The 15,089-nt window shown below is 34.1% G+C and overlaps 2 protein-coding genes across 2 annotated transcripts in view; one reads left to right on the top strand and one right to left on the bottom strand.

Annotated features, from left to right (window-relative positions):
* Positions 1–15,089, top strand: part of LOC122532718 (neutral ceramidase) — a gene marked incomplete at its 5' end in the record, with an annotated part of 38,187 nt that overhangs the window by 3,494 nt on the left and 19,604 nt on the right. The gene's annotated exons all lie outside the window — the stretch shown is intronic.
* LOC122532714 (cuticle protein 19-like) lies at positions 2,918–9,124 on the bottom strand. Its single transcript, XM_043661737.1, has 3 exons — positions 9,018–9,124; positions 5,997–6,269; positions 2,918–4,283 (listed from the first exon to the last, which is right to left on the bottom strand). Exons 1-3 carry the CDS (start codon positions 9,024–9,026, stop codon positions 3,996–3,998), a joined length of 570 nt encoding a protein of 189 aa, XP_043517672.1. The 5' UTR covers positions 9,027–9,124; the 3' UTR covers positions 2,918–3,995.

The following is a 15,089-nucleotide window of genomic DNA, read 5'->3' as shown; positions in this document are numbered from 1 at the left end:
TTTGAATTCTGGAATTTTTTATTTAGATCTTAAAAACTATCAAACTCAAAGGTTTGTTCTGTATTAATTAAAAAAGGAAAAACTCCGAACGCGTGGAATTTCACAATTACTGATTTAGATCTCAGAAGCTGTCAAACTCGAAGGTTTGTCCAGGTTGAAAATGTCAAAGTCAATTAGGGAGGGGAAACTGAAAGGACTCAGCACAAAGCAAAAGTGGAAAGACCACTCCGTGGAAACGGGGAAATAACGATCGCCGATAAAACGAAAGAGCGCAACGCCATGTTCGGGGCGTTAATTACATCGTCGCGCCGCGGCCATGTACTTTCAGTTTTCCGCGCTTCCGTTTCGGAGAAGTTGTAATTAGAATACTTGGCTGTTCGGCTGATGGACGCGTCGTGGCCACCGGCGTAAAAAAGAAACCACACATAAACGCTGGCGAACGACCTCGCTCGTACGTGTACGTGTTGGGATATAATCTGTAAAAAGCGCGTAGCACAGAATGATCACCGGGCGTGATTACGATCGAAGAAGCAATGAAAACTCGGTGTTGCGCTCGAGAGAAACGCGGCGTATCAAAGAAAAAAAAAAAGAAAAAAGAACGCCAGGTTAATTAAAGATGAAATAAATCGCTGGTGTAATAAAACACTTCTCTGACGTTGATGGCTCAGGTTTAAACGATGTTTCAGGCTTTGGATGTTCGTAATTTCTTTTCCTTCCTTTTTTTTTTTTTTTCTTTTTATTCCCCGTTCTTTCCGCTTTTGTAGAGTTGCCTCGCGAGAGAAATATCAGTTCTGCAAGGAATTCTCTCTTGAGTAACGAAGAGGAAAGATACCGTTTGTCGAAGAGATCGCAAGAGATTCGGTTAGGCTACTCACTTTCTTAATTTTCTTCTGCGTATTTTCGAGCAAGTGGTTTTGCTTCACACTGTAAATTATTATGACTGTCGAGTGATGATAATTAAAATGACAAATAGAATGTGTTTCTGTCTATGTCCTTTAAATGAAAATTTAACTTTCCAATTGGAGGTTCTTTGGAAAATAAAATTATAATTGTTTGAATCAAGTTAATGGCCATTTAGGCTTCCTCCACGTCAGAAGATTCACTTGTTTTGAACAATAAAAATTATTCAGTGTCACAGGGATGGAGGACATCAGGATTTTAGAGATGCTTAGGCGAAGCATGGCCAGAAAAACGTTAGGAACTACTTCTAAGTCTAACTAGAAATCAATATTAATTTTGACAAAAAAAAAAATGTACCAATTGTAAAGAAATCTGAGATCCGTCGAATATACCTGAAATAAACGTAATCTGTAATAGTAATAATAAAAGTAGCAAAACGTAAAAAAAAAAAAATAAAATAAACGGATAAATGACTGCGAGAAAGATGATCGGAAGTTAAAAATAATACGGAAGAAAATGGATGTTGTCCTCTCGGTTAAAATAACACGGAAGATGTTATCGAAACTCCATTCTATTAAAGTTCATCTTCAAGAATCTCGAGTCTCGTCTCATCGAATCGATTACCTCCATAGAGGAAACCTGCTCTATGGAAGACAATTCATAATCAACACGCTTGTTTCGTCCGATCGAACGCTAACGAGCCATTGCAATATTTCTGTGTTTTTTTTTCTTTTCTTTTTTTTTATTCAAAGTAACCTCTATAATAGTTAACTCGTTTCCAAGTTTCGATTACGAAGTATCTTGGATACTACACTTTGATTTAAAATATAATTTTATGAAAATTTTAATTTATAATTAATTTTTTTATTCGAAGTAACCTCTATAATAGTTAACTCGTTTCCAAGTTTCGATTACGAAGTATCTTGGATACTACACTTTGATTTAAAATATAATTTTATGAAAATTTTAATTTATAATTAATTTTTTTATTCGAAGTAACCTCTATAATAGTTAACTCGTTTCCAAGTTTCGATTACGAAGTATCTTGGATACTACACTTTGATTTAAAATATAATTTTATGAAAATTTTAATTTATTAATTAATTTTGTTCTTATAAGTTTTAATAACAACAATACGTGAATGTAATTTAATGTAATTTAAGTATTCCTTATCGTGGATTATCAAATTAAACAATAAACAATTTCCCTGAAAAGATTAAAAGGCCGCCGTGTTACTTTATTTTTATGATTTAATTATAAAAATTATTTTTTAAATTAATATAATAGGGTATCTAATCCTAGTTTAATATTTGATCTTCATATATTTTAATTGCCTAGTTTTAATTAGGTAATTGATCCCGTACATAATCGCAGCTTTTCAACTCGTGGAAACATACTCCCGATCGAACAACGAAGAAAGTTGCAAACTGCTGCAAATGCGAAATAAATATCTGTGCACGTAACTGGTAAATTTAGGGGGGATTGGATTAGGTTTCGCGTGCACTTGCAATTAATTTGATTAAATAACGACGAAATATATATATTTTGCAAAATATCGTTTCAGTTTCTAGTTTAATAAAGAGTACTTAATCATGATTTTTGTCAAAAACATGGTAATATTCATTTGTCGCCTTTCTCTCTCTCTTTTCTCTCTTTTCTTAAATAATGCAATTGTACAAAATTTCATTCTGTTAACTAGCAGAATACCACGATCGATTAAAAATTTTCTAAATTCTAACGACTATCAGAGAAAACAATTGACAATAAAAATGTCCAATTTAGCAATAAAAATGTCCTTTCTGTCAATTTTGACTTTTAACAAATTGACTTTCCCGCAGATTTTTGCTCTGTTTTTTTTTTTTGATGAAATATAAATAAAGAAGAAATGTCAGATCTCAAGATGGAAGATCTTAAAAAAGTTCTCGAAGAAGACGAGACGAAGAAAGAGAGTGTATTTGAATATTATTAAATATTGTTAAATAATATATTAAAATGGTCTATTAAAGAATCTACGAAATGGTTTATCAAAGAGTGTATTTAAATATTAAACATTAGTTAAACAGCCAAAATGGGAATTCATCGGAAACGTAACGAGGATCCTCGCAAAAATTAATTATCGAAAATGATCGTGTCCGATTTCGTGCCTTCTAGTTCAATCTACATTGGATAGAACATAACACGAGAGTCGTTTCGCACTTTCTACCGATTAACGAATAGCAAACACTCGTTTATGCTAATCTCCCCGATAATTCGACGTTGTATTCGAATGCAAATTTCTCCCGAGAACACGTTTTCTTGCGAGGCGAAGACGCAATTTACCATTTCTTTATTTTTTCTTTTCTATTTTTTTTTTTTTTTTGTTTTGGCACATCCTTCCAAAACTCTCCACAAACATTTCAGAACAAATAAAAATCATGGAAACTCGTCAATCATTATCGAACAGCTATTTATTTTCACTCGAATGCAAATTTCTCCCGAGAACACGTTTTCTTGCGAGGCGAAGACGCAATTTACCATTTCTTTATTTTTTCTTTTCTATTTTTTTTTTTTTTTTGTTTTGGCACATCCTTCCAAAACTCTCCACAAACATTTCAGAACAAATAAAAATCATGGAAACTCGTCAATCATTATCGAACAGCTATTTATTTTCACTCGATACGTTTGATATTTTTACATGTACATGTATTTCTTCTCTTTTTTTTTAAATTTTTCGGTTTAAATATGCTTTTACATTTTACGTGCATCTTTTGTTCTTCTTTTAATTTTTCGTTTTAATAATAATTACTTTTCCTTTTCTCTCCTCATCGCCGACACTTCTTCTTCCCCCGTTTATCCTGGTTTTCAAAGTTTAAAGTTTAATGTCGCAAGCCGAAAGGCAGCTCCGCTCGAACGACTGACACTTAGGACAAAAGCGTCTGCTAGGACTTTTGTGATACTTCGAGCACCTGTCTGTCACTCGATACGATAAAACGAGAGGTTGATCATCAAACACACACACACACACACACACGCGCGTCTCTCGCTCGATATAATTGTAATTTCTTTCTGACCCTGTTTCTTCGCCCAACTCCAATACTTCGTCGAAATTCACACGATTAGAAGTGGTGTTTCTCGTATTCGTCGTAGCTGTTGTAGTAGGCCGGCGAGACGTATTTCGCGATGGGGATCGGTTTCGGATGGACGGCCGGCCCGACTTTCTTCACCACCGCGTTGAACCCGTTGTGATCGTCAGCTGTGTACTCGACGATCCTCACGCTTCCATCAGGCTCGTTGACGCTGTACGACCCGTGAACCACGTCGCCGTCGCGGACCTCGTGCTGGGTCTTCACGTCGCCCGTGTGCGGGTCGTGCACACCGTAATTGAACGTGTACTTTGGATGGGCCTGTAGTATGAAGAAGAACCTCTCGTCACTTGTAGTTTTCAATTGAATTTTCAATGAATCTTCTATTCTCGTAATTTGCGAGTGTGAATCGTTCATTTTTGCTCAGAGAAATTAGGGAATGTTTCAAAATGAATATGAAGCGATAAAAGAAGCGTTTGATTGTGAAAAGTAAATGTCTGATGTTTAATAAAAAATAAAATAAAAAAGTTTCTTTATTTTATCGCTTCATATTCATTATGAAATGTCCCCTAATTTTTATGAGCAGTATATATATATATATAATTTCATTTGTAATTTGCAAGTGTGAATCGTTCATTTTTGCTCAGAGAAATTAGGGAATGTTTCAAAATGAATATGAAGCGATAAAAGAAGCGTTTGATTGTGAAAAGCAAATGTCTGATGTTCTTGTTTAATAAAAAAGTTTCTTTATTTTATCGCTTCATATTCATTATGAAATGTCCCCTAATTTTTGTGAGCAGTATATATATAATTTCATTTGTAATTTGCGAGTGTGAATCGTTCATTTTTGCTCAGAGAAATTAGGGAATATTTCAAAATGAATATGAAGCGATAAAAGAAGCATTTGATTGTGAAAAGCAAATGTCCGATGTTCTTGTTTAATAAAAAAAATAAAATAAAAGAGTTTCTTTATTTTATCGCTTCATATTCATTTTGAAATGTCCCCTAATTTTTGTGAGCAGTATATATATATTTTTTTTTCATTTGTAATTTGCGAGTGTGAATTATTCATTTTCGCTCAGAACCTCTCGTCATTTATAGTTTTCATTTGAATTTTCTACGAATTTTTTACATAATTTGCGAGTGTGAATCGTTCATTTTTGCTTAGAAAAATTAGGGAATATTTCAAAATGAATATGAAGCGATTGATTCTTTTCTATCAAACAAGAACGTCAGAAAAGCAAACGACAAGTCAAATGTCTGATGTTCTTATTTAATAAAAAAGAAAATAAAACGCTTCTTTATTTTATCGCTTCATATTCATTTTGAAATGTCCCCTAATTTTTGTGAGCATAGTTGAGTATATATATATATATATATTTGCAACATTGAGTACATATATATATGTATATTTTCATTTGTAATATACGACTGTGAATCACTCGTTTTCAAACGTATTTCAAAAGTATATATATACATATATATATTTTTTTATATAAAATATAAAATGAATATAAAATATAAAGTAATATATATATATATATATATATATATATAAGAAAAATATATATATATATGTATATTTCTTTTTTTTTGCTCAACGTTGAGATTTTTCAAAATCGTCGAGATGAAAATTCCTTTTCATAGAAATAACGATCGAGGAGATTTCGTAACCGATCTTCGAAAGGAAGAGCCGATCGTCGCGAGAAAGCGTCGCGGAAGGTGTCCAAGCCAATTCCAACAAGGAATTTCAATTAGCACAGTCACGTGGCGCTCTGAATTATTTACGAACGCGAGTCGCTTGTAATTCGCTTGCACATCGACTCTGATTGCGAGCAATGCCAAATTAATGCAAACTGTTGAATAGCAGAGCGTAATTCCAACGACGAGTAATTCCAGTCGCTCGTTATGGTCCGCAAAACGGTTGTCCAGCGCAGGCGGCGTTAAATTTGAGAGAATACGCGATACGTGCGTACTAATAACGCTAATCGGCGATACGTTACGGAACAGAAACAAAATGACGCTACTACTTACGTAGTAATCGTGATCGTGATCGGCGTGATGATCGTATCCGTGATGTGGTCCGTGATCGAGGGACGCTGCGACGTGAACAGGCGAGGCGGATACCGCGTGAACCGGAACCGCCACCGTTGGCAGGACCGCGTGTCCTTCATACTGCACGGTGGAGTATCCATCGAGGCCCTCGTAATCCGCGTACGAGATCCCATGGCCGCCGTTGTACCCGCTCAAAACCACCGCGCCACTGAACGCGATCGTCGCGCCGAAAACGACGCAAAGAATCTGAAACTGCAATCGCATCCATTGAACTGACCGAGAAACTGGAATGAAAGCAAATGGAAAACTTGTGACTGGTGATATCTTTGAAATTCAGAAGGAAGAATTCTCGATAAACGAGAGAAGCCTCGTAGGATCGTGGCAAGTGGCTTGCGAAAGATTGTTCAGCCTCCAAAGGAGGGATAAAAAGGAAACATCGTTGCCGCTGGATTTTCTCGTGGAAATTCGCTACGAAATTCCTCTCACGGGCGGTTGATATGTCAAAGAGCTCGTAAAACGGAGAAGATCGAAGGCGGAGCGCCTCGTCCTGCCAACGCGAACGACATAAACGCAAGTTTTCGCAATGAGGTAACCGCGCTGAAGGAACGGTGATGCATTTAAATTGTTATCGAGTGCCCGAGTCTACGCGAGTTTTTTTCAGGGGAAAATATACGTGAAAGGTGGAATTACGAGTTCGTGACCTGCCATGGTAATTACGTGTTTGAGGGTATCTTAACTTTGGATGATTCATTGGTAGTAAAACAAAGATCGTTAACTAATCTTATGGCGACCGTTAACTAATCTGAAATCGACCTGATTAAATTAACGATACGGTCTCTCTTGCCGGAAATATCACGAACAATTTTCGTCTACAATCAAATTTATCAAGTTGACAAATTGACACTCGTCAAAAAGTGACACTCGATCTTCCTCGTGGTCGTTGAATGATTTTCTCGGTGACACGAGCTTGGAAAGCCGAAAGTCGAATATCGGTCTCGAGAAAGTTTCATCTTTCTTTCGCGTCGCCTCGTCGGCCTCGTCCCTCACCGAGAAAAGTGTCCTTTTTCACTTTCTCGGGTTGACCTTGCTCCGTGTAAGTAAACCAATACGAATCCACGGAAGTGGACACGCCACTTCCGCGGATCGCAGACCGCAAAACAGACCGTTCGACGGAAATTGTATCGTTTTGCCCGACGATAGAAAGGATCGAAACTACGACGACATACGTGTCTTTTTTTGAGGTCGTCGTACGTACGTGTAAAAAAACGAATCTTCTGTCACGATATTTGAAAAAGATCATTTCTTTTTCTTTTTTGTCCTGTTTCGAGACGAAGAAGTTGAAGAGGTCTATCTTTATTACGATGTTTTTTTAATCTATATTTTTTTTAACTGTTTGTTTTCTTTTCTTATTGATGAAACCGAGTCTTTCGAAACTGTCGCAAATTAACCTACTGTCGATCAGAGCGTCATTTACATACCACATAACTATGTGACAACGAAATTTCTCCTAAAAATCGGCCTATATATTTCTCACTTTATTCTTTCATCTTCCAACTTTTCTCAGAAAAAAAAAAATCACATGACTATGTAATAATATCTATATAATAACCGGTCTATACATTATATATTACCTTTTTGTTTTTCTAAAAAAAAAATACATATCATATAATTATGTAATAACATCTATGTAATAATTGAACTTTTCTTAAAAATCGACCTATATGTCCCTCACATTACCCTTTCATCTTTTAACTTTTCTCAAAAAGAAAGAAATACATACCACATAACTATGTAATAACCAAAGTTACCCCCTCATCTTTTAACTTTTCTCAAAAAAGAAAAAAAGAAATACATATCATATAACTATGTAATAACCAACCTTCCCTTAAAAACCGACCTATATATTTCTCACCTTATTCTTTCATCTTCCAACTTTTCTCAAAAAAAAAATATCACATGACTATGTAATATTATCTATATAATAACCGGTCTATATATTATATATATTATATATTACCTTTTTGTTTTTCAACTTTTCTAAAAAAAAAAAAAAATACATATTACATAATTATGTAATAACATCTATGTAATAATTGAACTTTTCTTAAAAATCGATCTATATGTCCCTCACATTACCCTTTCATCTTTTAACTTTTCTCAAAAAGAAAGAAATACATATCACATAACTATGTAATAACCAAACTTCCCTTAAAAACCGGCCTATATATTTCTCACCTTACCCTTTCATCTTCCAACTTTTTTCAAAAAAAAAAAAAAAAAAGAAGAAGAAATACATACCACATAACTATGTAATAATCAAACTTCCCTTAAAAACCAGCCTATACATTCCTCGCCTTACCCTTTCATCTTCCAATTTTTCTCAAAAAAGGAAAAAAAGAAATACATACCACATACATAACTATGTAATAACCAAAGTTACCCTCTCATCTTTTAACTTTTCTCAAAAAAGAAAAAAAGAAATACATATCATACAACTATGTAATAACCAAACTTCCCTTAAAAACCGGCCTATATATTTCTCACCTTATTCTTTCATCTTCCAACTTTTCTCAAAAAAAAAAAGAAAAAAAAGAAATACATGCCACATAACTATGTAATAACCAAACTTACCCTTTCATTTTTCAACTTTTCTCAAAAAAAAAAAAAAAAACAAACAAAGAAATCCATACCACATAACTATGTAACTATATAATAACATCCATGCAATAACCAAACTTTAGGTTTCCCTTAAAACCGACCTACATATTCCTCACCTTACCCTTTCTTTCGTTTCCACCCAGAAAAAACATAACTACGTATAAACGTCCCTTGTCTAATCGAATCGACCAATACAGAAAATAACAGTATACTATCCCGATTATCATTCGGAGGCTGAAGAATTTTTACGAAATCTTTACGAACTGGTCCAAAATATGAGAAAAACTGCGCGCGCGGGGCGAATTTCCGACTCCCCTCCCCCCTCGGCCCCTTCGATCGTACCTTCGACATTGCGGCCGGTGTTACTGCGTGTCCCGTGTTTATACGCGAAAACAGCGCGATACTCACTGATAGTCGTTTATTCCGAGACGATGCCCTTATATCTGTCTCCCACCCGCGCTGCGTCGTTTCTCGTTCCGAGCGGCGGCCCCCTCGACCTCTCTGCCCCCCCCCCCTTTCATCCGTGCGTGTTCTGTTACGACGCCCCCACTCGAACCCTAAACGCGCGCGATCCTCGCCGCGGTTTCCTCGAGGAGAAGGAAGGATACGAGTCTCACGTCCACGTGCCAGCGAAAGGACGGCTCGCTGGTTTCTTGCGGCCACTTCCGGTCGCGGCTCCCCGCTACACATTCGCACGATCGTGTTTCACGGCGGCGGACGCACGGTGGTTGGAACGTTGTTTAAATTTTACGGGGAAACTTTTATTCGAACGGGACAGAGACTTTCCACCACGGTGGAAACTTAGTTTGTAAATGTTAAAAATTGATGCGATACTGGCTGTAATATACGCTGCAGTATCGTGTTATGTTATACTGTCTGCGATATTACTGTTTCGAGACAGATTATCGTGAAATATCTCCTTGATCGTTGGATTAAATGTGGTTTGATACTTTTTTACTTGGAATTTAATATTCTTTCGATTTATGATGTATAGTCCAAAGTATATAATATAATTAATAGTATAGTATAAAAGTATAGTCCAAAATATATAGTATAATTAATAATATAGTATAATCCAAAGTATATAGTATAATTAATAGCATAGTATAAAACTATAGTCCAAAATATATCGCATAATTAATAGTATAGTATAAAAGTATAGTCCAAAATATATAGTATAATTAATAGTATAGTATAGTAGTATAGTCCAAAATATATGGTACAATTAATAGTATAGTACGATAGTATAGTTCAAAGTATATAGTATAATTAATAGTATAGTATAAAAGTATAGTCCAAAATAAATAGTATAATTAATAGTATAGTATAAAAGTATAGTCCAAAATAAATAGTATAATTAATAGTATAGTATAACAGTATAGTCCAAAATATATAGTACAACTAATAATATAGTACGGTAGTATAGTTCAAAGTATATAGTATAATTAATAGTATAGTATAAAAGTATAGTCCAAAATATATAGTATAATTAATAGTATAGTATAAAAGTATAGTCCGAAATATATAGTATAATTAATAGTATAGTATAATAGTATAGTCCAAAATATATAGTACAATTAATAGTATAGTACGATAGTTCAAAGTATATGATATAATTAATAATATAGTCCAAAGTATATAGTAATAAATAATATAGTATAACAGGACAATAGTAAAATAGTATAGTATAATAGTATATAGTCCAGTTAGAAAAAAATAAAGATGACCTTGGGGATTTCGAAACCCCTCGACACACGCAAAAAAAAATTGATTAATTTGCCTATCTTGACAACCCATCAGACAACTCTTGTACTAAACAAATTTTTCACTAGACCCGTGATAATATTAAGGTTATATCCCAAACGTGCAAGCCATCACGTGAATCACCCTGTATATACTTCCCCTGGCCGATTCGTATATGACCAACTTCTAACTACGTTGAAAATTCTCGCGATCATTCCAGCTCTCCACGAATGTTTTCGTACGCGAAATTTGTCCGATCTCGGTTTCCATTTCCAACGCGAGACGCGAGACGAAAAAGTTTCTCGCAACAGGAACGTGCTCAGAGGAGGAGCACGTTCTACGCGCGCGAGTTTCAGCCAGCCAGGGGTAAAAAGTCAATTCGACACAAGAAAACGAACAGGCGTGGCCGCTACCAGCGTTACGTTGCCAAGTGTCGTAATATATTAACCGAGCCGGAACAAAGCTCGCTGGTGGATAATAGGACACGGGCCTGGGTACCCAGTGGCCTCCTCTCCACCGATGTCTCTCGATGCAATCGCAAAACTCTCCCACTCCGCTGCTCCTCGCTAATGACCCTTTATCCCATTTTACTTACCCCAGCTTCGTGTGAAGCTGGCTCTCGCAACTGGCTCTCGTTTCTTGCTGCTCCAACAAACCTGCCCTGATGCCTGATGATACTCGGAAATGCCAGGAAAATCGGCAAGGAACTTTCGTAACCTCCCCCTAATTCGAAAGAAATTAAAACTGTGGTACTTGCGTGCATATTGCGTCGCGTTGTGATGATTTGCAACGGAGGAATTTCCCTCGATTTGCAGGAAGAGGCAAATAAGATCAGAAATTACCCTTCTGCGCTGGAATGAATTTTTTTTGTCCACAAAGTTGCAATATCTTATATTTTCTCAGGTATATTTAAATTACCAAGCCTTTAGGCAAACTAAATAATAAATTTATCACACTTCTTGGCAATTTCTATCCAGTGATGTCATTCTGACGTGTTCAAAAAGAAAGCGAGCAATTATTGTATATTGTATATATTATATGTATATTATATACATATATATAATATATAATATATTGTATAATATAATATATTATATACTATAATATATTATAGTATAATACTATACTACTATATTATATAGTATAATACTATATAATATATTATATAACATATATTATAATATATTATATTATATTGTATATTATACTATATTATATTATTATATTATATTATATTATATTATATTATATTATATTATATTATACTATATTATACTATATTATATTATTCTATACTTATATTATATAATATATACTATAATATATTATATTATATTGTATATTATAGTATATTATACTATATTATATTGTATATTTTATATTTTTTAGTATTATTGGGCTACAGCATTTCAAAGTCACAGTATAATACACTGTTGAATTCGTCTCGGCATCAGCAACAATCCCGTGATACCAAAAATACATGGTGCCGTTTAAAAAAGTCAAGGTGACCTTGACGTTTTTACGTAAAAAGCATATTTTGAGATTTGAGAATATAGGAGCATGCAGCCCACCAGATACTAAAAAAATTTTGTTTGAAACATTTTTTAATTGTACTACCGGAAATGCCTGAAAACTGGCGGCAAAAACTGTACACCCTGTATACGGTTTGGTCTCTCGTTATGGTCCGCGAACCAGTTGCCAGCGCAAAGGGCCTACGATCGTTAAAATTCCCCAATTTCTTTCCCCCCCCTTTTTTCCTACGTTTCTTTCTCTCTTTCTTTTTTTTTTTTTTTTTCTTTTTTGGAGGAGAAATTGATTACGACTCGAAACGACCTAGATGCGAAATGGAAATTTGTGCAAGAAAGGCGCGGCCTCTCGCGCGTTGAAATGATGCAACGACTGAGTATCGCCGACAGAGCTCGTTTGTCTACCCGAACGAATGGTACTGTTCCTTTGCACATTAAGCACGCCCGTATAATCACGGAAACGCTTCGTCCCCGTGGAAGTTATGCAAAACGACGACGACGGTTTCGCTCGTCTGGATTGCCAGCGGCGAAGTTGGTCAAGAGCGAACAATACCGGGGTAAAATCGGCATCTCCTTCGAACTGCCGATAAAAAGTGAAATTTCCTCTCCGCCAGCGTGCGTTCCAGTGGCAGCGTTGCAGCCACAATAAGGTGAAATTAATCGAATGAAATGTAACTTCAAATTGAAAGAAGGAACAATTCTTCGTATCGGGAATTTTATCAAAAAATTTCCACCATCTTAACTCAACGAAATGTGTCCAAACATCCTCGACTTTCGATTCAAATTTGCTAAGAGATTCGCGCCTGATCGAATCTTAGTCGTCCGAGTCCTAATCGATTAGTTTCGACGAGAGCAAGTTTCTAAATTTGTGAATAAAAGTCTTGCATAAACGAGTCGAGTTTTTTTTCTTTTCTTTTTTTTTTTTTATTTTTCGGGAAAGTATCCTTGAAAGAACAAGAGGTTCAAGATTAAGCAATCTCTCAGTCGGCGATTGCCAAATGCTCGAGTAATCCCATTAGACGTCGGATGAATGTCTCAAACAAACTCTCTCTCTCTCTCTCTCTCTCTCTCGCTTTCTTACTTTCATTATTTAAAGTCGCATCAACCATTTGTGTGAGTTATTAGCCTTGAAATTTGAAACTAAAACTTACAATTTGTTACATTATTTTAGGAGGTGTATTTAGTTTTGGAATCTTTTTTTTTATTTATTTGGCCTTGAAAGTAAATCTTTATTAATTAAATTTAATTTATTGCATCTTTAATATAGTAATTTTATGTGTGTCATATAATAATCTTATATAATATAATGTGTAATATAATATAAAATAATTTTTGTATGTGTAATATAATAATAATATAAAACAATCTTGTTTATTAATATAATAATTATCTTTAGTATAATAATTGAAATTAATAATAAATTGTAAGTTAATTAAAAGTAATGATAAATTATACAAATTAATTAATTAACAATTAAATCTTTATTAAAACTTAATTTATTGTGTCGGTTAGATCGTTTTAGAATCGTTTTTTTTTATTTATTTAGCCTTGAAACTAAATTATTAATTTATTAATTGAACTTAATTTATTGCATCTTTAATATAATAATTTTATATGTGTCGTATAATAATTTTGTATAATATAATATGAAATAATTTCTGTATGTGTAATATAATAATAATATATAAAACAATAATATAATATTATATTTATAATATAATATAAAACAATCTTGTATGTGTTTATTAACATAATAATTGTATCCTTAGTATAATAATTTAAATTAATAATAAATTGTAGATTAATGATAAATTATACAAATTGATTAATTAACAATTAAATCTTTATTAAAATAATTTATTGTATCGATTAGATCGTTTTAGAAGGTGCGTTAGTTCAATTAGGATCAATTCTTTATCCTTCAGACTGTCATTCAGGGGGGAACTCGTGTGTCAGTTGGATGTGTTTTCTGCACTGTCAGTTGAACTTTGCAACAAATCACGAATCGAGGGAGGATATTTGGTCGATTTTTTTCTTCTTCCACTGAAACAGAACAGTTGGAAGTCGTTCGAACTCGAGGAAGAGGACCTTGCACGCGCGAGGACGTAGTTTACAGCCAGTTAAACTAGATAATGCCCACGGTCAGGCGGCGTGAAAGGATCATTATGGGGGAGTAGCCTGTTACACGAGCCCCGGTCTATGAACGACGGATCTGAAAAGGCATTCTTTTAACACCTTTTGCAACCGTAAACTCCCAGCGAGCTTCGCGTTTCGTCACCCAGACGACTACTAGTCTCACAATCTAATAGTCTCTACCGAACTTCCGAATTCTCTGATCCCTCCAAGAGAAACCGAAACTTTCGAAAGACCTGTTGCTCGACAATTAAAACGTAATTTCGCCGACTTTTGTGCCGAGGAGTGATCAAGTAATTAAAAAGCAGTTGAAAGTTTCAATCTTTGAAATAGTTAGCCGGTGTTACTTTTAACTTTTTTGAAGTAATTAGTAGGATTTAGGCTTGTCTAAATTTCGAGCTCTGTACTGTAGCTCTTTGTGGTTCTTTATTGTACTCGCGCTTCTCGTCTGTCGCGGAAGAAAGTATCAGAGCACTTTCAGAGCGAAGTGTAATTTCACTTTCTGAATTAAAGTATGACGCTTCTTATTTAGCGATTTATTTAGCTCTGGCTAACAAGAGAATCTTTATTATCTTCTGTTTAATGAGAAAGTAACGAGAAATACGATTATATGGAAATATTGTAATATATAATTTATATACGATTTTATAAAATATTGTGACATAATATATAATTTACATACGATTATATATAATATTGTAACATATAACATTAGACATAAAATTATAATATTATGATATACATTATATATTTCATAATATTTGTATATCTAGTTAGCTATGACGTCCAACAATTTTTTAACCGACAATATTTTTTATTTACTTCATTCTATTTGTTCAACGTGTCTGAAAATTGATCGATTTATACGACAGAATATTTATTCTGAATTTCGTTTATTCACATTAATTATTATTAATTTATTACATTTACTATTATTAATTTATTAATTTATTATTATTAATTATTATTATATTATTTATTATTATTAATTTATTACATTTACTATTATTAA

The sequence above is a fragment of the Frieseomelitta varia genome, unplaced genomic scaffold (genome assembly GCF_011392965.1).
Source record: "Frieseomelitta varia isolate USP_RPSP 00005682 unplaced genomic scaffold, Fvar_1.2 scaffold_464, whole genome shotgun sequence".
Classification (NCBI taxonomy): domain Eukaryota; kingdom Metazoa; phylum Arthropoda; class Insecta; order Hymenoptera; family Apidae; genus Frieseomelitta; species Frieseomelitta varia.
This window is presented reverse-complemented; position numbering and strand designations above follow the sequence as displayed.